The 23,691-nt window shown below is 35.3% G+C and overlaps 1 protein-coding gene and 1 pseudogene across 2 annotated transcripts; both read left to right on the top strand.

Moving 5' to 3' along the window:
• The first annotated feature begins 456 nt into the window (after nt 1-456).
• LOC116208614 (primary amine oxidase-like) lies at nt 457-7,521 on the top strand. 2 transcript variants are annotated; one of them, XM_031542148.1, is made up of 5 exons: nt 460-1,871; nt 6,036-6,152; nt 6,259-6,708; nt 6,895-6,992; nt 7,138-7,521. In XM_031542148.1, exons 1-5 carry the CDS (start codon nt 555-557, stop codon nt 7,346-7,348), a joined length of 2,193 nt encoding a protein of 730 aa, XP_031398008.1. In that variant the 5' UTR covers nt 460-554; the 3' UTR covers nt 7,349-7,521. The 2 variants fall into 2 exon arrangements, with proteins under 2 accessions (XP_031398016.1, XP_031398008.1); XM_031542156.1 differs by lacking the exon at nt 6,036-6,152 and having other exon boundaries at nt 457-1,871.
• Nucleotides 7,522-12,802: 5,281 nt separating this feature from the next.
• Nucleotides 12,803-21,740, top strand: LOC116192708 (annotated as a pseudogene).
• Nucleotides 21,741-23,691: the final 1,951 nt, after the last annotated feature.

Raw genomic sequence — 23,691 nt, 5'->3', positions numbered from 1 at the left:
TCATAGGCCTAGTGGAATTTTTGAAGTTTTTTTTTTCCCTTATCTTGGAACGAATAAAGGAAAAAAAGGGGATATGCTTCTTGGGGAAGGAGTGAAAGAGCACTAATCACTCAGAACATGGAATCAAAAGGTTTGAGAAGCGATATTGGAATTTTTTTTTTTATTTTCCTTCTCTTATCCCTACTGAGTCTGTGATTCTCATCTGTAGTCGAAAAATGGAGAAAGAGCACTTAGCAGTGATAAACCGATGAGATGGATAAGGGATGTGTGTTCTTAAATAATCAAAGGAAACCTTTATTTCTATTGTTCGGGCTTGTAATTAGCCAGTGATAAAGGCTTGAGATTCTAGTCTTCGATATTTTTGTCATTATTGAGCTGAGAATTATTCAAATCGAAAGGCAAACGTCCCCATATAACTTAGATAGAAGATCACGTTTCCTATCAGACTGACGACTCTATTCAGTATATAATATGGATTGAAGCTGATCACCTCTGCTCTCAGTCTCCCTCTCTCCGTCTTCTTCTTGCATGTTTGTTGCCTCCACTCTCCAATAATGCAAACTTCAACTTCATCATTTCTCCGTCTCTCTATCATTTTCTTCATAGCCCTCCTCTTCCTCATCACCCTCTCATGGCGCTTTCCGACTAAGTCCAATCAATTCCTTGACTGCTCTGGAGCTGGATCGAAACCGAGCCTTCGAAGGTTGCATGACAAGCGCTTGGAATCAGAACGAGCAAAAACCCAACTAACCAAACCCGACCCCCTGAAGGAAACACCTCGCCACCCGCTGGACCCCTTGACTTACCAAGAAATCCTAAGGGTTTCTTCGATCCTCTCCACCTACTCTTACCCTGGCTTTCATCCCTCCTTCCCCCCCATCCACTCCCTCTCCCTCTATGAGCCCGACAAGTCGTTCGTTCTCGGCTGGAAAAAGGGTCACCCGATTCCGAGAAAGGCCTCTGTGATCGCCCTCCACTCCGGCCAGGCCCACGAGCTGCTGGTGGACTTGGACTCCGACTGTGTCGAGGTCCATTCGGTGATTCATTCCTCTGGATATCCGATGCTGACCATGGAGGATATTTTGGCTGTGACTCGTGTCCCGTTCACAAGTGCAGAGTTCAAAGAGTCGGTCACGGCCCGAGGACTGTCCCTGGCAGATATAAGTTGCATCTCACCCTCCCCTGGGTGGTATGGCCCCGACGAGGAGGGCAGGAGGATAGTCAAGGTCCAGTGCGGGTCGAGTGAGGGAACTGCGAATTTCTACATGAGGCCCTTGGAGGGCTTGGTTGTGACAGTGGACGTGGACCGACAAGAGATCGTGAAGATCACCGACGAGGGGCGGGGTATCCCCATCCCTGGAGGTACCGGGACCGATTACCGGTACTCAGCCCAGGACCGGCCTGTAGAGATGGATCCTGTGAACCCAATCTCTATGGAACAGCCCAAAGGCCCGAGCTTCAAGATAGAGGACGGGCATACGGTTCGATGGGCCAATTGGCGTTTTCACCTCAAGGCTGACCAGAGAGCTGGAATCATCATATCACAAGCCACAGTCCGAGACTCCGAGACCGGGGAGCCAAGGAGCGTGCTCTACAAGGGGTACCCCTCAGAGCTGTTCGTGCCATACATGGACCCGGACGACGGCTGGTACTACAAGACATACATGGATGCTGGCGAGTACGGGATCGGGGCTTTGACATTCTCCCTTGTCCCACTCAATGACTGCCCAAGGCACTCGTACTACATGGACGGGGTCTTTGTGTCATCGGACGGGAAGCCCTTCGTTCAGTCGAACATCATATGTGTCTTCGAACGGTACGCTGGTGATATCAGTTGGCGGCATTCCGATAGTTCTGTTAAAGGTGTTGAGGTACTTTATTTGATGTTCATTTTGTTATTGTTTGCTCTGTTTATATTTAAAGCTAAGGAAAATGGTTAGCCAGATATCAATCAATGATATCAAATTATAGTTTTGCAATATTCAATATAACACGTAAGCTCAGTATATAGTAATAGTATTAAAATCATATATTTTAATTATTAATAAAATTTTAGATTTCTTAAAAATATATTGATTAATAAATATGACATAATGCAAAAGCTAATATCTCTTTATATTTTGTCCAAAGTTTATAAATGCACAAATAGAAAATTAGGACTCATTCTGAAAGAATTTGTCAACGAATAAAACTTTACAAAGAAGAGGGGAAAATTTTCAAGAATTATTTCATAAATATAAAAGTGAAAATATGAACAGTATGGAGTAGGTTGAGATTGAAAAATATTGAGTATATCAGTAAAAAAAATATAAGAACAATATCTTTGGAGGGAAGAATTTGTTCAGTTTATTGAAGATTTCAAGTTTCAGTTGTGAAAAAATAATTTAAAATGATAAACAAATTCATTGCTTGATGTGTTAGTCTAAGTTACAAAAATTAGGTTCAATTTATTATGTATAGAAAAACATAATATAAAATATGAATGCAATAAATGATAGCCCTATAACTTAACTTCTAATCTAAATCCAAATTAGATATATGGTACCCAAAATTATTTTCAAACATAACTATAATAAGAGTATTAAAATAATTATTAAGGAAACATTTTGGCTATTTTTTTAAAAAATCTTATTAACTCTCCATAAACCACATATAACCAATTTAATTAATGAATTTTTCAAGAAAAAAATAAAATCACCTACAATAACCATTTTTCACTCGACCATGTCTCTTGTTCCCCTCTTAGAAGCCCATACTAGCCTTAGACACATATCTCAGCAAAAAAAAAAGCTATGCAAGTATTGGCCTTTTATTAAGCCACTTTCCTTTCTAAAAACGTATAAATTAGTTTTTAGTTATATTAATTATCTATTATATATCATTACAATTTATTTTTATGTTGTCACACGTAGAGACCTCTTATATTATATTTAGAAGGGAGAGGCAAGGCTTAAAGACAATTAAAAATGTAGGCGTTGATAAATAATAGTAGGTATAAGATATTCTTGAATCTGTACATGAGATTACTTTTCATCGGGGCAGCTCTATGGCTGTGTTATCGGATATTTATCTATCCCGTGATTTGCAGGTGAGCATAAGGATCACCAGGAATAGTGAAATAAGTACGACACCTCTTGTTATCTAATAGCAAACAATATAAAAAGAAAAAGTTGTGAAAAAATATAAATAAAAGAAAAAGAATGGCCACGTGTCATGAACTTGGTTTAATATGTTAAAATAAAATAAAACGCAGAAAATATAAAGAGAAAAAATTGTGAAAAATATAAAATAATAGAAAAAAGAATGGTAACGTGTCGCGATGATAGCGACATGTACCAGCTTAATATAATAAGAAAATATAAAAAGAAAAAAATAGAAAAAGCCAAAAATAGAAAAAGAAAAAATTGTGAAAAATTAAATATAAACAAAATAAAAGAAAAAAAAGGACATGTACGCGTTGACGGCGAGAAGGACAAGGTTCAATATATTAATAAAATTAGAAGAGAAGATTGGACCAAGTTTTATTTTTTATTTTTTAAATACAACAGACACAAGCACTTAATCATGAAAGATGAAGAATAAAGTACAAGACAACAAAAACATGATACACACAATATGACACATAATTTGGAAACAAGTTGGAACCGCATGTGCCTTCATATTAATAGATTTTTTGTATAAGTGCCTTCATATATAAATAGACTATGCGATTTAACAATCGAAACTCATGAGATTAGTAAGAAATAACAAGGAAAAAAAAGAAAAGGGTTAAAGAAAAAAACTATATATGAGAATTAGTTGAGTTTGTAATTTCTGTATTCAATTTGAGATCAGGTATCACCACACTGTCCATGTACACTTGTTTTTAGATTTGATAATTGCAATCAAGAACAATTGCTAAGAAAAAAAATTATATTTTATCAAATCATATTAAACTCTTCAAATTAAAATCATCGTCATCCTTTAGATAATCAGGAAATACGACACCACAATATTTTTTTTTCTTGATGAGTAATTATTGGCACCCCGATAAGTTAACATTATAGAATCGATCCCTGATCCAACACTAGTATCTAATATGACCCAATAAACGTCATATCTAGGTCATTTTGATTATGCCCATACCCAAAAAGTGTTGTAAATAAAAGGGTGAACTTTTTTTTTCCCCTAATTACAACGGATACCCATGAATTTAGTACAATGAGATCTAAATCCTAAATATCAAATAAATGGATATAGAGAATGAACTTGTAGATTTGTATTGCTTGTGGCCAAAAAGCTAATGCAGTTAACTTTTATGTTATGCATATACTAGTCGTTAAGCCCGTGTGTTGAATCGGATAAAACGTGATGTCTTTTTTTCTTTTTGTTAATTGTATTATATCATATACTTGCCTCGACGACCTGGCCAAAGGGTGCTGGTGGCCAGCAGTAGCCCCCATCGCCCAATTCTATCTCCTCCTCTTTCTCTTAACAATAAGAGGCCGCTAGCAACCTCATCTGGATCAGTTGCGTGGGCTTCCACTCTCTCTCTGTCCTTCCCGATTCTATTCAATAATTTTTTTTTTAACTTTTTAATTTTTTTATAGGAAAATTGGGATACTTAGTGAAAAACAACGGTAAACAAAAGCAAAATGAAAAATTTAAAGGAAAATACAGCATTGGTATAAAATTTATTCATTAAAAAAACATAAAAAGGAAAAGACTCCCAAGAGTAATTTCTTGCAGTTTATATTCCGACACAAAGTCAAAGTCGTCGTTTACTTTCTGACAAAATCAACTACATATGACTAGTCTTCTATCCCGTGTGTTGCACGGGTTCATTATTGCATACTTATTATTATTTTTATGGGATTTACTCATATTTTTAACAAAATACTTATTATTATTTTTATGGGATTTACTCATATTTTTAACAAAATACTTATTATTAATAAAAATAATGATTAGTTTAAATTTAAAACGATAATTCTCAATAACATTGACTAAATATAAATAATCCAATAGTAATGTTGCAACTAAGTATCTTATCCAATATGAATTAGATATCAATTTAATCATTAATATATTACAATGATTTATCATGGATAATTCGTTCACGCATTTACTTTCAATTTTATTTTTGCTCTAAAAATATTGTTTTGTGGGCTTTTAATTTCCAAATGTTAGTTATATATTTTTCTTACTTTTATGAATAATAATTTCATGAAATTAATAGTTTTATCTTGAAATGACCTCGGTGCCATTAATTTAGTTTGCTTGCAATAATCTTTTTTCTTTTAAAATTAATAATAAATTAATTTTTTTAGCATGTTATCTATTGCAATTCACCATATTATCACAAAGCTATATAATTTATTTAGATATTGGAAAAACTAATTTTTTAAAGTCATTTAGTTGATTACTTATTCTGTTGATAATGTGAACAATATTAATTAATTTTTTTTTATATTTAGGAGATTATGCATTGTTTTTTATATAACAAATTTTTAGCTATTCATATTATATATATATATATATTTATTTATATCTAAATATAATATTCTCTATAGAATTGATTTCTACACTTATTATCACTTGCTAATAATTTTCTAAATTATATTAGCTAAAAAAATGTTGCTCTTATATACATTCAATAGTGTATTTTATTATATATTGAGTGTAGATATATGGATACGATAATTAATAATATATGGTTGTAATTATATAAGTAATTTAAAATTATACATCGTATCTTGAACGTTTATTATATCGAATATAGAGCTTAAAATAATACAAAAATACCATCAATTTTGAATTCTTCGCAAATTTTATGACGCAAGAAAAACTTATAAAATTATTTATCGATAAAGCAAATTGACAATTCTAGCCCTATTAAATATAACCCTATTAATTGCTTTTAGAAGTCAGTTTTACTTATATAATATATAGATTAATTCAATGATCAACGTCATTTTATAATTCGAAAGCATTAATGAAGCTTATTTTTGAAGATGCATATGCAGTTCTAATTAATTTGTCATGATTTCAAATAGCTTATCAGAGAGGCGAGGCCAAAGGTGACTCTGGTGGCTCGAACGGCAGCATCCGTAGGAAATTATGACTACATTTTTGATTGGGAATTTCAAACTGATGGTCTGATCCGTGTTGAGGTTTCTCACAAAAACTATAATATCTCGATATATATATCACATACGTCCTCTACAATAGTTCATTATTATCGAAAAGAAGTTCAACTGATTGGAAAAATATATTCAGGTTAGTTTGTCCGGGATGCTTATGGTAAAGGGAACTCCTCTTACGAATACGAAGGACGTGCAACAAGAGGATGCCATGACAGGCCCTCTAGTGTCGGAGAACGTCATTGGCGTGGTCCATGATCACTTCATCAACTACTACCTCGACATGGACATCGATGACCTGAACAATTCATTTGTTAAGGTACATCTAGAGAAGCAAGAAACAGAGCCAGGCACTACCCCTCGGAAGAGTTATCTGAAAGCTAAAAGATACGTTGCCAAGACGGAGAACGATGCGAAGATTAAGCTCAAGCTCTACGACCCATCGGAGTTTCACGTTGTCAATCCTTCAAGGAAATCAAGGTTAGGGAACCCAACAGGGTACAAGGTTGTCCCTGGCGGGACCGCCGCTAGCTTGCTCGATCTCCAGGATCCTCCTCAAATTCGAGGTGCTTTCACAAATAATCAGGTATAATAGTGACATATAAATCGAATTGACTATATTACATTTTCAGAATCATAAAAATCATATCTAAATACTTAAAATAATATAAAAAATATTTAAGTAATACCTTACAGAGCGTGGATATGCTTCTAGCATATTCTAGCATTTATTTGGTTGCTTATGTCTAAATCGTGATTATTATTGTGATAGATTTGGGTCACTCCCTATAACCGAACAGAACAATGGGCCGGTGGGCTTCTAGTGTACCAAAGCAGAGGAGATGATACCCTGGCGGTTTGGTCCAACAGGTATATATATACGGATACATACATACATACATACATATATATATATATATATATATAATTAATTTTATTTTTATTTTTATTTTTTATTTTTCTGAAGTAGTTAAAGTGTTAAACTCTTACCAAAAATGATGTGAAATTTAAATAGGGACCGTCCAATCGAGAATAAGGACATCGTGCTGTGGTACACATTGGGGTTTCATCATATACCCTGCCAAGAGGACTTCCCAATAATGCCGACGGTGTCGTCGAGCTTCGATCTGAAGCCCGTTAATTTCTTTGAGCGTAACCCAATTCTTAGGGCTGCCCCCAACTTCGATAAGGACCTTCCGTTTTGCACCCTCTCCAACCTCCCATAATTATCTCTTTTATCGCATAATGATCGACTTGGATTATTGAACTCATCGAATTGTACTCGATCATTTAGAGTGGTAAAATAATGCCTCGAACTAAGAATTTGCATATTCGATTCTCATATTGAGGCCATATGTACCTCTTTATTAATTATTAAAAGTTTTATTACATTGTACTATACTCATGAGCCTTTTTTATAATAAAAAAAATGTCTTGAATAAAAACTTCACATGGAACTTTTTTGCTGTACATTAGACAATCGATATGTACCGGACGGAACAAATGGAATCACGGATTGAATAAAGATAAAAAAATAGCAAGATACAACTATACGTTCTCAGCTACGCAATGATCCCTTTGTAAAGGCTCTTTGATAAGGAATGTTTGCGTTAACTAGCTGAGGCATTATTGAGTCTTGATATATAAAATTATTAATGAAGGACATATAACAGTGAATATTTGCCACTTGACAATGTATATCGATTAACTTTCAATGGTCAAAGATACTGTCGATGGCGTTCTTCTTCCCCCTGGCCTCTTCCAACATCCTGCCTGTTCTTCTCTTATCTCTGTAATGCTGCAGGACTCGGCTCTATTTTCTTATGGTCTGCTTTATATTATCCTAGGGCCGAAAGCTTTATTGCCCATAATAGTGCCCCATGGGCCTCTTTCTGTAACACTAACATTAATGGGCCTATTGCCATCTCTTCCATTCCCTCGGATGTTCTTGTTCAGGAAGGAGAGATGTAATAGGGACCATTAATCCTTTGTTCTTCTATATTAGTTATATCGTTTTCAGCAAAAACTTTCGATAGTCAAAACAAACAATGTATTGACTGTAAATCAAACCATGGAAGGCAAAATCGATTTATATATTTCTTACATCTTTGAGATTTTATAAAATCTTTACTGGGTTTATAAACGATTTGAATATTTCTAAAAGTTCATACTTATGAATTGTGATATTCACTTTATTATAAACTCACAGATTTCTTATTAAAATTCTAAATAATAACTCTCAATACCCGTACTCACGTGACAACGTGTGCCATGTGCTGAAACACTTGTTCTCAACAACTAATCATGAGCCCGGCATATTCTTCCTCGCTCATGAGTAAGGTAGGGGGGTTGGGACAAACAAATCAGGGGTACTCCGTACTCTGAGTATAAATTGAATGGTTAAGAACAAGTCTCACAGTTTGAATCGTCAAAGTACCTGAGGAAAGGTGGTTAGCATGAAAAGTTCTGCCGGCAAGAATTGAAATTTCAGTGAACTGCCTTTTGTCTATTTGGGACGACTTAAAGTCGACAGGAAGGACCCACATGAAGTTCTTCAAAAATATATCTCGACTTAGCTTCCAATGATAATGCCATAAGGAGTCTATTGCCAGAGGAGCATGATATGCTTTTTTGGAAGATAACCTACTCCATTCACGGCATCGGCAAGAAAAGGTGAAAAGAACAGATTCATTACAGCAGCACTAATCACTTTCGACTTGGAATCCAAGGGTTAACCGGGCGCAACCATTGTAATTTTTCTATGTCCCTTCTAATCTTATCCCTACTGAGTCCATAGCTCACATCTGTAGCCGAAAAATGGAGAAAGAGCCTTTAGCAGTGGTCACTGATGAGATGGACTCGTAGCAGTGATGATTGATGAGATGGATAAAGGAGTGTGTTCCTGGTCGAAATAAACCTTTACTTGTATTGGTTTGGCTTGCAATTAGTTAGGAAAAATTTGTCTTAGGAACGTCATCTTCCAATATAAGAATGACTTTGAAAACATAGTCTTTGTTTTTTGCCTCATTGTTGAGCTGAGAATTATCAGAATCAAAAGAGAAAGTAGCAAACCAACGTGGGTTGGTTCAAGTGGTTCGGCACTTGTTCCTCTTAAGTAAAGTCTCGGGTTCGAGTATTGTGAATGGAGAAAATCCATGTTGGAAGAGATTTACCCATTTAGTGGGCCGACAAGGTTCGAACTGAATTAGTTGGGACTTGATGGACTTCTAGATACTAGGGTACGCACTAAAAAAAGAGAAAGTAGCAATCTGCGTCCTGAATCGAGCAAACGTCCCTCACAGTCTCCCATCTCCCATCTCTCTTCTTCTTGTTCTTATCTGTTGGCCCCGACTCTTTATCTCCAAAAATGCAAGGGAAATTCTATGGTGCAATCATCAAAGTGAAGGCAAGATACAGTCAAATATTTATATTTATATCTATATATCTATATATATTTATATATATGAGAATAAAGTTTCGAGCTGAATTCTTACGCTGCCACTGGCACATCATAAAACTAATTTGTTTAGGATGTTATCTATTTAATTGAATGTTAATTTGTTTGGCATGCTTATTATTTACTTAAAACTACTATATTTGCATGAAAAATTTTCTTTATCATTTACTTTTTAATGAGGTGGAACAATTGTTTATCATATATTAAAAAAATTGGAATCGGAATAAATAACGAAATTATCAATTTTGATATGATTTTTCATGATAAAGAGCTAAACTTTGTATGCTTGACTAAGTATTAATCAAAATTAAATTATTACTAAATTATTATTTTTAATGAAATTAGGAGTCATTGATGCATGTAAGTATAAGAAAGTCTCAGATTAATTTGTTGTGGGCCTTACATTGAGAAGAAGCTTACATACAATTAATAATTTCAAGATAATTATATCATCGAAGTATTGTTCGTTGATGTTGAAGTAAAATATCGCTTTTGCTCAGTCGATATGAATAATTTTTGGTAATTTATTGATATCCTTAATATAATTTATTCAGTTTTAATTAAATTTTATTTATTCATAATGTATAAAATTATTTAAATTAGTTAGAACAAGAAATTATTCAATTATGCCCGCACAACACAAGGGTCATCAACTAGTTTTACTAAAAGTTTAAATAAAATTCCCACAAAATCCATGTAATCTACTAACAATGTAAGTAAAGATTCTTTGAGATTCGTGCAATTTACTTCAATGAAATTAATTTATTAAGAAATTAAATAATTTACCCCAACTATTTTTTTAAAAATACGTGTAACTTATACAAGATACCTGTTATTTTACTACAATTTTGAGTTATTTACTGACATTTATGGTGCAACCATTTTTAAAATAATTCCACCTTAGACTTTCCCAACAATGCAAACCTTTAACTTTCTCCAACTCTCCATCTTCCTCTTCATGCTCTAAACATTTATTATTTAGGAGCCTTCACAATAATTATTACTATTATTAGAGTGAAATTATTATCAGAAAAAAGTGAATTTTAATCCTCAATTTTATATTATTTTTTCTCTTTCATCCATTTTTTTTCCTTTCATCTTCGACTCTAACTTCGCCATTTTGTTCACTTTAAAACTATCAACTAATATTCCGTCAAAAATCAATTTTCCATTTTCATAAATAATTTTAAAAATAATTTTATTAAAAAATTCTAAAACTAAAAAAGAAAAATAGATAGAGTGAATATGGGAAGATTGGTGAATGCGGCTGGAGCCTTGCTGGTGGCTTCCCTTCCCCAGATATTCGAGGGATCCCGGCTTCTACTAGGATCCATCAATTCCGGGGGAAGGATCTCGTTGACCGGGCCCCACCAGTGGCTAGGCCGCCCTCCCCCTCCGAGGTCGATGCTGACCTAGAGTCCGCCAAAAAGCTTGAAGGGGAAGAAATGGCCATTGGGGAGGCTCCGATTGTCCCTCCCCCTCGCCCTTTCCTTTGTCGATCAAGTTCAATATTTTCATTTTCAGTTTTTTAATTTTTTAATAAAATTATTTATGAAAATATTTTTGGATGGAAAGTGATTTTTCGTGGAAAAGTAGATTGTAAGATTAACATTACATTTTGTTCGCCGGAATGGAATTTATTTAGAATAGAACATATAGGGATTAGAATGGATAGATAATATAATTGAAATTCCAAAGAAATTTTATTTGTTTAGTTGGATGGAATAACAAAACTGAGAATTGAAATTTTATATTTGGTTGATCGGAATATATAGGAAATATGACATGCTTCAAAGTCAATAGACATGTATACCCTTGATTTTAAATATTACATTAATGTAAAATAAAAAAGTAAATAAAATAAAAAGGCCACTGTTCATCTTCTTCTTCGAAGATGAACAGTAGCACTAGCAAGACGGCCATGGACATTGACTATCATGCCTCTTGAGCTAGCCGTGTGTCACGAGCCCCAAGGGTGAGATTGCCCTGGGCTCGCGAACCCAGCCCCGAGGTCATGAGCCATCGATCTGGGTGAACCCAAGCTCCGGAGCCATGGGCTCATCTTTTTCTCCTTAGTTCGAGCTCTCCTAATCCTCGCCTCAACCAAGTCAGTGCACGAGAACCATGGGTTAGGGTCAGGCCTGAGATCTTGACCCACTCGTGTCTCTCGTGAGCCCTAGGTAAAGGTCGGGCCTGAGATCGCAAGTCCTAGGTTCATGGACGAACTATATCCCAACCCAATCTCAGTCTCCTAGATCGAAGCTGGCTTCTCCGAGGTCGAGTTTGACTTCGTGACCTTGAGACTCGTTGGGAATGATGGAAGCCGCCGTCGGAGGTGGAGTTTGGGAGGCAACAAAGACCGTGGCGATGGAGGGGCGGAGCAGTGTTGGTGGCAGGGGTGGGGTTAGGCTAAGGGCAAGATGGTGATTGTGCCCATCTCTTCCCAATGAGAATTGCTAATGAGGAGGGTAGAGTGAGGCATGACTATTCTCTCTTTATGTAGAATGAGATATCACATTTGGAATTTTCGTTCCCATTCTGGATGTAAACAAACGCAGGAAATGTTATTCCTCGCGGAATAGATCCGGAAGGGATTGACAATTTCGGTCAACCAAACATGCCCTAAAGGAATAAAACATGCAACGTCAAGGACTAAGGTGAATAGAAAAAGGAAAAAAAGTTAAAAAGACGAAAGTAAAAATGCATTGTAAGCTTGAGTATCAAAAGTGATTTTTTTTTTCACTTATATGCTGATTGGGGAAGAACCAGAAGAACCTACCTCCATTCGTGGGGAAAAAGAAAAGGGTGAAAGAGCGGATTCATTACAGATGACCCTAATCACTCTCGACTTGAAATCGAGAGGCTCATACGCAAATGTTGTGATTCTTTATTTCCCTTCTCTTATCCCTGCTGAGTCCATAACTCTCATCTATGGCTGAAAAATGGAGAAGGAGCACTTACCGGTGAGATGGATAAAAGAAGTCTGCGTTCTTTCTCGCAGTAAATCATTACTTAGTATTGGTATGGTAGACGAGTCATGCTCAAGTTCAGTTGTTGAGGATGAGTGTTTCAGGGCACGTAACAACGTGTATGTAAAAATAGACTATACATTACACGTGAAAGTGGGTGTTGAGTATATTAATCTCATATGGAAAAGATGAATCAATATTCATTGAATTATATGAAACTTGGATAATAACACTTATCAGTTTGAGCTTTTTAGTGGATATGAATTCAAGTCCTTATAATCCTAATGGAAATTTTATAGGTTGGTGACGCAATTAGTGAAGGAAACTTTGTTGTCTTCCATAGTGATTAAGGGAATTCCCCATAGTCTTTGATTCTTTCCAATTAGCTGCGGATTATCAGAGTCGAAAGGCAAAGTATGGCAATCAGCGCGTAACGTCCATATATAACATGGATGGAAGATCAAGTCTCCTCTCTGTAGTCTGACGACCCTTCCTATATAATATAGATAGAAGCTCACTTCTACTCTCAGTGTGCCATCTCTTCTTCTTCTTGTTTGTTGCCTCGAGTCTCCAATAATGCAAACTTCAACTTCATCATTTCTCCGTCTCTCTATCTTCCTCTTCACAGCCCTCCTCTCCCTCATCACCCTCTCATGGCGCTTTCCGACTAAGTGCGGTCAATTCCTTGACTGCTCTGGAAATGGATTGAAACCCAGCCTTCGAAGGTTGCATGACAAGCGTTTGGCTTCAGAGCGAGCAAAAACCGGAATAACCAAACCCGACCCCCTGAAGGAAACACCTCGCCACCCGCTGGACCCCTTGACTTACCAAGAAATCCTAAGGGTCTCTTCGATCCTCTCCACCTACTCTTACCCCGGCTTTCATCCCTCCTTCCCCCCCATCCACTCCCTCTCCCTCTATGAGCCCGACAAGTCGTTCGTTCTTGGCTGGAAAAAGGGTCACCCGATTCCGAGAAAGGCCTCCGTGATCGCCCTCCACTCTGGCCAGGCCCACGAGCTGCTGGTGGACTTGGACTCCGACCGTGTCAAAGCCCATTCGGTGATTCGTTCCTCTGGATATCCGATGCTGACCATGGATGATATCTTGGCTGTGGCTCATGTCCCGTTCACAAGTGCAGAGTTCAAAGAGTCGGTCACGGCCCGAGGACTGTCCCTGGCAGATATAACTTGCATCTCATCCTCCCCTGGGTGGTATGGCCCCGATGAGGAGGGCAGGAGGATAATCAAGGTCCAGCGCGGGTCAAGTGAGGGAAATGCGAATTTCTACATGAGGCCCTTGGAGGGCTTGGTTGTGACGGTGGACGTGGACCGACAAGAGATCGTGAAGATCACTGACAAGGGGCGGGGTATCCCCATCCCCAGTGGCACCGAGACCGATTACCGGTACTCAGCCCAGGACCGGTCTGTAGAGATGGATCCTGTGAACCCAATCTCTATGGAACAGCCCAAAGGTCCGAGCTTCAAGATAGAGGACGGGCATACGGTTCAATGGGCCAACTGGCGTTTTCACCCCAAGGCTGACCAGAGAGCTGGAATCATCATATCACAAGCCACAGTCCGGGACTCCGAGACTGGGGAGCCAAGGAGCGTGCTCTACAAGGGGTTCCCCTCAGAGCTGTTCGTGCCATACATGGACCCGGACGACGGCTGGTACTACAAGACATTCATGGATGCTGGTGATTTCGGGATTGGGGATTCGACGTTGTCCCTTGTCCCACTCAACGACTGCCCAAGGCACTCGTACTACATGGACGGGGTCTCTGTGTCATCGGAGGGGAAGCCTTTCGTTCAGTCGAACATCATATGTGTCTTCGAACGGTACGCTGGTGATGTCAGCTGGCGGCATTCCGATAGTTCTGTTCAAGGTGTTGAGGTACTTTATTTGACGTTCATTTTGTTATTGTTTGCTTTGTTTATATATAAAGCTAGGGAAAAACGTCCAACCGATGTCGCAGGACTGAAGTTTTTTCAATCAATGATATCAAATTATAGTTTTGCAATATTCAATATAACACGTAAGCTCAGTATATAGTAATAGAATTAAAATCATAAATTTTAGTTATTAGTAAAATTTTAGATTTCTTAAAAAATATATTGATTAATAAATATGACATAATCCGAAAGCTAATATCTCTTTGTACTTTGTCCAAAATTTATAAATGCACAGATAGAAAATTAGGACTCATTGTGAAAAAAATTGTCAATGAATAAAACTTTACAAAGAAGAGGGGAAATTTTTCAAGAATTATTTCAAAAATATAAAAGTGAAAATATGGACTATGTGGAGTAGGTTAAGATTGAAAAAGTAAAAAAATATAAGTACAATATCTTTGGAGGGAAGTATTTGTTCAGTTTATTGAAGATTTCGAGTTTCAGTTGCGAAAAAATAATTAAAAATGATAAACAAATTCATGGCTTGATGAGGAACTCTAAGTTACAAAAACTTGTTATAATTTATTATGTATAGAAGAATATAATATAAAATACGAATGCAATAAATGATAGCTCTATAACTTCTAAAGTTCTAATCTAAATCTAAATTAGATATATGGTCCCCAAAATTATTTTCAAACATAACTATAATAAGAGTATTAAAATAATTATTAAGGAAACACTTGGCTATTTTTTAAAAAATATTATTAACCAATTTAATTAATGAATTTTCCATAAAAATATAAAATCACCTACAATAACCATTTTTCACTTGGCCATGTCTCTTGTTCCCCTCTTAGAAGCCCATATTATCCTTGGACACATATTTCAGCCAAAAAAAAAAAGCTATGCAATCATTTGCCTTTTATTAAGTCACACTCCTTTCTAAAAACGTATAAATTAGTTTTTACTTATATTAATTATCTATTATAAATCATTACGATTTATTTTTATGTTGTCACACGTAGCGCGGGTATGGACCTCTTATGTATATTTAGAAGGGAGAGGCAAGACTTAAAGACAATTAAGAATATATGCGTTGATAAAAAAAATAGTATGTATAAGATATTCTTGAATCTATACATGATATTACTTTTCATCGGGGCAGCTATACGGCTGTGTTATTGGATATTTATCTATCCCATGGGTTTGCAAGGTGAGCATAGGGATCACAGGGAATAGTCGAATAAGGACGACATCTCTTGTTATCTAAAAGCAAACAATATAAAAAGAAAGAATTGTGTAAAAATATAAATAAAAGAAAAAGAATGGCCACGTGTCGTGAATTAGGTTTAATATGTTAAAATAAAATAAAATAAAAAACAGAAAATATAAAGAGAAAAAATTGTGAAAAATATAAAATAAGAGAAAAAGAATGGTAACGTGTCGCGATGACAACGACATGTACCAGTTTAATATACTAAGAAAATATAAAAAGAAAAAAATTGTGAAAAAAATGAATAGAAACAAAATAAAAAGAAAAAAAGGGTCACGTATCGTGATGACGGCGAGAAGGACGAGGTTAAATATATTAATAAAATTAGAAGAGAAGATTGGACCAAGTTTTTTTTTTTCCTAATTTAAATACAACACAAACAAGCACTTAATCACGAAAAATGAAGAATAAAGTACAAGACGACCAAAACATGATACACATAATATGGCGCATAATTTGGAAACAAGTTGGAACTGCATGTGACTTCATATTGATAGATTTTTGTGTAAGTACGTTCATATATAAATAGAATATGCGATATAACAACCGAAACTTATGAGATTATAAAGAAATAAGAAGGAAAAAAAGAAAAGGGTTAAAGAAAAAAACTATATACGAGAATTAGTTGAGTTTCTAATTTCTTTATTCAATTTCAGATCAAGTATTGCTACGTTGTTCATGTACACTTGTTTTTAGATCTCCTAATTGCATAAAGAACAATTGCTAAGAAAAAAAATTCTATTTTATCAAATCATATTAGACTCTTTAAATTAAAATCATTGTCATCCTTTAGATAATCAAGAACTACAACACCACAATATTTTTTTTTCTTGATGAGTAATTAATTTGGCACCTGATAAGTGAACATTATAGAATCGATAGCTGATCCAACACTAGTATCTAATATGACCCTATAAATGTCATATCTATGTCATTTCGATTATGCCCGTACCCAAAAGGTGTCGTAAATTAAAGGATGAACTTTTTTTTCCCTTAGTTACAAGAGATAACCATGAATTTAGTGCAATAAGATATAAATCCTAAATATTTAATAAATGGACACATATAATGAACTTGTAGATTTGTATTGTCTGTGGCAAAAAAGCTGACGCAGTTAACTTTTATGATATATATATACTAGTTGTTAAGCCCGTATGTTGCACAGGATAAAACGTGATGTCTTTTTTCTTTTTTTTATTTGTATTATATCATATATATGCTTATTTCAAACTATAACAAATCGTAATTTACAACCAATATGAATATATATTATTCAATATATATGACTAATGTCAATTGAATTTCTTAGTAAAAATACGTAGTTATTCACATATATGATTATAGATTTATTTTAATGTTAATATCAATCTGATTAGATATTAATTTTTCTTAAATAAAAAATTTAAGATTATCAAATATTATGAAGATAAAATCTTCTAATTTTTTTAAAATATTCTATTATATAAATATATCTTATAAAAAAAATATTAATTTCATTTTTGAAATTCAAAATTTCATGATTTATTAAATTAAATATTATATAATCAACCATACCTTATCTGAAAATTAGAAAAATTATTTTTGAAATATCTTTTAAAAATGGTTTAAAATAGTTTTTATTGAAAATTATTATAAAAAATAAAAAAGCCAAAAAAAAGAAGAAAATTGAATCTTATCAAAAAAAAATCTTTTAACATCCCTCGAGAGGTTGCCGACGGACTATGGGAGCCTCGACGACCTAGCCAAAGGGTGCTGGTCGCCAGCAGTAGGCCCCACTGCCCCCACTCTGTCTCCTCCTCTTTCTCTTAACCGTAAGAGGCCGCCTGCAACCTCATCGGGATTAGTTGCATGGGTTTCCACTATCTCCCTGTCCTTCCCGATTCTATTCAATAATTTACTTTAACTTTTTAATTTCTTATCGAAAAATTGGAATCCTTAGTGGAAAACAATGGTAAACAAAAGCAAAATGAAAAATTTAAAGGAAAATACAGTATTGGTATATAAAGAAAAACATAAAAAGGAAAAGATTTTCAAGTGTCATTTCTTGCAGTTTATATTCCGATACAAAGTCGTTGTTTACTTTCTGACAAAATGAATTACATATGACTAGTCTTCTATCCCGTGGGTTTCACGGGTTCATTATTGCATACTTATTATTATTTTTTATGGGATTTACTCACATTTTTAACAAAATACTTCTTCTTAATAACATTAGACTAGGTATAAATAATCCAATAATAATGTTGCAACTAAGTATCTTATCCAATATGAATTAGATATCTATTTAATCATTAATATATTACAACGATTTATCATGGATAATCCGTTCACGCATTTACTAATTTTCAATTTTATTTTTGCTCTAAAAGTATTGTTTTGTGGGCTTTTAATTTCCAAATGTTAGTTATATATATATATTTTTTATTTTTATGAATAATAATTTCATGAAATTAATAAGTTTATTTTCAAATGACCTTAGGGTCATTAAATTAGTTTGCTTGCAATAATCTTTTTACTTTTAAAATTAATAATAAATAAATTATTTCTCTTAGCGTGCTATCTATTGCAATTCACCCTATTGTTATCACAAAGTTATATAATTTATTTAGATATTTGAAAAACTAATTTTTTTAGAGTCATTTAGTTGATTACTTATTCCGTTGATAACTTGAACAATATTAATTAATTTTTTTTATATTTATGAGATTATGCATTGTCATTTATATAACCAATTTTTAGCTTTTCATATTATATATATATATATATATATATCTATCTATCTATCTAAATATAATATTCTCTATAGAATTGATTTCTACACTTATTATCACGTACTGATAATTTTCTAAATTATATTAGCTCGAAAAAGGTTGCTCTTATATACATTAAATACTCTATTTTACTATGTACAAAGTGAAGATATATGGATAAGATAATTAATAATATAAGTTTGTAATTACATAAGTAATTTTAAATTATATATCCTGTCTTGAACGTCTATTATATCGAATATAGAGGTCAAACTAATAGAAAAATATAAACTATTTTGAATTCTTCGCAAATTTTATGACATAAGAAAAATTTATAAGAATTATTTATCGATAAAGCAAATTGACGATTCTAACCCTATTAAATATAACTCTATGAATTGCTTTTAGGAGTCAGTTTTACTTATATAATATATAGATTAGTTCAATAATCAGCATCATTTTATAATTCGAAAGCATTAATGAAGCTTATTTTTGAAGATGCATATGCAGTTCTAATTAATTTGTCATGAATTCAAACAGATTATCAGAGAGGCAAGACCAAAGGTGACTCTGGTGGCTCGAACAGCAGCATCCATAGGAAATTATGACTACATTTTCGATTGGGAATTTCAAACCGATGGTCTAATCCGTGTTGAGGTTTCTCATTAAATCTATAATCTCGACCGACACATATATGATATATGTTTCCCCTACAATAGTTCATTATCATCGTAAAGAAGTTCAACTGATTGGAAAAATATATTCCAGGTCAGTTTGTCCGGGATACTTTTGGTAAAGGGAACTCCCCTTACGAACATGAAGGATGTGCCACGGGAGGACGCCATGACAGGCCCTCTAGTGTCGGAGAACGTCATTGGCGTGGTCCATGATCACTTCATCAACTTCTACCTTGACATGGACGTTGATGGCCCGAACAATTCATTCATTAAGGTACATCTAGAGAAGCAAGAAACTGAGCCGGGCACGTCCCCTCGGAAGAGTTATCTGAAAGCTAAAAGATATGTTGCCAAGACAGAGAACAATGCGAAGATTAAGCTCAAGCTCTAAGACCCATCAGAGTTTCACGTTGTCAATCCTTCAAGGAAATCAAGGTTAGGGAACCCAACGGGGTCCAAGGTTGTCCACGGTGGGAACGCCGCTAGCTTGCTCGACCTCCAAGATCCTCCACAAATTCGAGGCGCTTTCACAAATAATCAGGTATAACATTGCTAAATAAGCCAAATTGACAATGTCACATTTTCAAAATCATAAAAGAACATAAAAAATGTTCAAGTAATACCGTGTATAGCTTGGGTATGCCTCTAGCACCTATGTGTTTTCTTATGTTTATTTCATGATTATTATGATAGATTTGGGCCACTCCCTATACCCGAACAGAGCAATGGGCCGGTGGAGTTTTAGTGTACCAGAGCAAGGGAGATGATACCCTGGCGGTTTGGTCTGACAGGTATGTAAACATTTACATATATCTTCCTAATTTTCTTCTTTTTTTTTTCCCTAAAGAAATTAAATTCTTATCTAAAAATGGTTTGGAATTATAATAGGGACCGTCCGATTGAGAACAAGGACATAGTACTGTGGTACACATTGGGGTTTCATCATGTACCCAGCCAAGAGGACTTCCCGGTATTGCCGACAGTGTCGTCAAGCTTCGATCTGAAGCCCGTCAATTTCTTTGAGCGTAACCCCATTCTTAGGGCTGCCCCCAACTTCGATAAGGACCTTCCCATTAGCACCCTCTCCGATTCCTCATAATTATCTCTTATATCGCATATGGATTTTGAATACAGCACTCATTGCATCGTACTCGATCATTTAGACTGGTGAAATGATGTCTCGGATAATACTTTGCAGGTAACTTCTTTTACCGTACATATATAGTAGGCTGCAAAGCTCGAATCAGTGTCGAGCTTTGCAACTGATCCATATGTATCCACGGAACAATGGAATCAGCCATAGAATAAAGATTGAAAATAACAAGATATATGTTGAGTTGTGTCTTGAATTTTGACCCGATTTTCATTTTCATTTTTTTAAGATTTAGATCTCTATCTTTTGAGAATCATATCTTGAGAATCTTGAAACAAAAATGTAACTCAAATTTTTTAACCATATAACCTAATTTTATCATTTGAAATAAAACATCATACATGTATTATAAGTTTGCTCTTATTGTTGTTAATATTTTAAAAAATTTTACGACGACAAAAATCAATAAAATCTTCAAGCGAGTCTAATGATGATGAACTAATACAAAATAAAGTTAAATTAAAAAATAAATTGGAAAAAAGACTCCAAAATGGAAACAATTAGCTAATGGAAAAGTGGAGAACTGAAAAAATATTTTTCTAGTTCATGTACAAACTTGACTGGTGGAGAAGAATATTTTCCTAGAATATTTTTATTTCTACATAAGTTAACATATTTTTTGAAGTTTTCAAATTTTTGAAAATTTTTCTAGGAAAAGTGAAGAATTCTATAGAAGTAACAAGCCTTGTATTTTAGAATATTTTATGTTGAGGTTGAGGGTGCATTAGGATCCTATAAATATCATTCGAGACTCGAGAGCTTCTATGTAACGTGCAGGGAGAGCACCTAGCGTGTAGGAGTTTGTTTTGGTGAGATCTCGGAATGAGAGTCTCTTCAAGGGTTAGGGTTCCTCCTTTTGGTTTGGCAATTGTGTCTATGAGGAACGCATCTGTTTTTTACCACTTCACTATTATTGCTCAATAAAAGGCCACCGTAACCTCCTTTGCCCATGGATAGTCTCTTTAGATGATTCAAATGCGTTATTTTATCTGCAATAATTCTCACCTGCACTGTCGTGGATATTGGGCCGATTTCCCAACAATAAAGCTATATGTTCTCACCTAGGCATTGAATATTTGCCACTTGACAATGTATATTGATTGCATCTCTGTCAGTTGCGATGGTCAAAACGAACAATGTATTGCCATGGTAAAAGGAACTCCCCTTAGGGACATGAAGGACGTGCAACACGAGGACGTCATTGGCATGGTCCATGATCACTTCATCAACTACTCCTCCACATGGATGTCGATGGCCCGAGCAATTTCGTTGATTTACATAGAATGTCGAGAGTAGAAAAAGAGAAATCCCACGCCGGTAAAGAAGCAAAATATTATATTTTTTTTCGGTTACAGAAGAGGTCCAACGCCTAATACAATGACAAAATATTATATTCTATTTGCAATGTTATGCGTATATATAGGAACAAAAATATAATTCTCTATTCCCATCTCTTGTCCCTTTGACTAGGATTTGAAACATCTATCAATGGCTTATGATTTTCCTGAATATGTATGGATACACATCCGAAATTTCCCTCTTCTTACTTATTTTTTCTTTCCTCTTTTCCACGAAATAAAAAATTAAAAACTTATTGAGGAAAACATTAAAAAAAATCATAAAAGTAACGTGTTGCCAGTCCGGCTGTAGGGATCTTTCAATTAACGCTTCATTCTCTTAAATTGGCGGGAGTTTATCAGCTCTGATTGATCTGCTCATTATTTACGAAGTAGCTGATTCCAGTGGTTTATGGAGCTCCTCTGAGCTTACAAAAATGCTTCCCCCCCCCCCCCCCCCCCCCCCCCCCCCCCCACTCTAATTTTGGTAGATTTCACAACCACGACTTGTTATGCTCTGGAGCGAGTTCATGTTCTTGTTTATGCTTTGTCTACTGCTCTGTAAAAGTTGGATATGGGTTGATTGTTGTACTGTGTAGTGTGTGAAGTTAGTCGTTATGGTTTGTTGATTTTTGTGCCACCCTTGGGAGAATTTATCTTCGAGCATAGACTCAGTTTCGTGTAATTTTTGTTCCACTGGACTGATGGTCTTGTTCTGATACGCGTGACACACTACTAGAAATCGGCTCCATAGAGACCGTCTCTATGGAGAAAATTCCATCTCTATCCGCCTTTAGAGTCGGAAATTTCCGTCTCTCAATTTCATCTACAAAAACCGCATTGCAAATTAGGAGACGGAACATGCCATCTCGCCTAGGATAGGGACGGAAAATTGAGACAGCAAATTCCAACTCTAAACATTAGATGGAATTTTCCATCTCTAGGTCCGTCTTATGAGGAGAGACAGAAAAGGTCGTCTCTAGTTCCGTCTCAAGGTTAGAGAGATATTTTCCATCTCCCTACTGGAGAGACTGACTTTCTTGTCTCATGAACGTCTCAATTGTAAAGATGGACCGAGACGGAGTTTTCTGTCTCTAATAGATAAACGGAAATATTCGTCTCTATTTTCTAGGAGACGGAACTTTCTGTCTCTTATCCGTCTCACCCGTGGAATGGATTTAGAGAGATACATACTATCTCTTCTTTGGTAGAGATGGAGTCTTCTGTCTCTTTTCGATAATTGAAGGAAACAAAAAATACCACAACATATATAGGATTGTGATGCAGCGGAAGACGTGGCAAAATTGATATCTCGAGAAAAATAAGTTTTGACGACCTTGTCTCAAGGAAAATGGCCTCCGAAGCAAAACTCACGGCTTTTAGCCGTGAAATTTCGATATTTTAGGCGAATTCCATCGTTTAGAGCCTCAAACAGACAATTTTATGTTAATTAGGGTGTTTTTATAATTTTAGAAAAGTTTAGTTCTTTTTATGCAATTTAGATTTTCTTAAACCCTATTTAAGTTTTGTGTAAGCCCTAGGGCTGAAGAGTTGTTTTTTGGATTATCAATAAAAATTGGAGCTTTCATGCTCTTTGCCCAATTCTTGGATTCGATCCGAGTTGGATGCCAATTACCTAGGTATTCGAAGAATCAATAAGGATTGAAGATCGTAGTTCCGGTATTCGTGCGCGAATCAACGGGTTTGTGACGGTTACTTGCGTGTACGCTGCGTCATTTGGTATCAAAGTTGCGTTCGTTCTTGGATCAACAATGCCGTCCAAGAGGAGGGATCGTGTGGAAGATGTTCATGACCGTGAAAATTTGCGACATCTGGGGCAGATGATGGATCGGAGGGATCAGAGGATGGATCAGAGGGATCAGAGGATGGATCGTATGATGGAGCAGCTAACACAACAGATGGCTGCACTTATGGAGAATCAGAATCGGAGAAACCCTAATCCGAATTCTGACCCTGATCGAGAGAAAGTCGAGTATGATTCATATTCTGAAGAGGACACAGACGCGACTTTGTTTTCTGAAGAGAATCCGTTTAATG

This window comes from Punica granatum, chromosome 1, assembly GCF_007655135.1.
Source record: "Punica granatum isolate Tunisia-2019 chromosome 1, ASM765513v2, whole genome shotgun sequence".
Lineage (NCBI taxonomy): Eukaryota > Viridiplantae > Streptophyta > Magnoliopsida > Myrtales > Lythraceae > Punica > Punica granatum.
This window is presented reverse-complemented; position numbering and strand designations above follow the sequence as displayed.

Coding starts and splice junctions, on each gene's coding strand:
- LOC116208614 (XM_031542148.1), top strand. CDS start 555: ATGCAAACTTCAACTTCATCATTTCTCCGTCTCTCTATCATTTTCTTC. Junction 1,872..6,035: donor GTTCTGTTAAAGGTGTTGAG/GTACTTTATTTG, acceptor GATTTCAAATAG/CTTATCAGAGAGGCGAGGCC. Junction 6,153..6,258: donor ATGGTCTGATCCGTGTTGAG/GTTTCTCACAAA, acceptor AAATATATTCAG/GTTAGTTTGTCCGGGATGCT.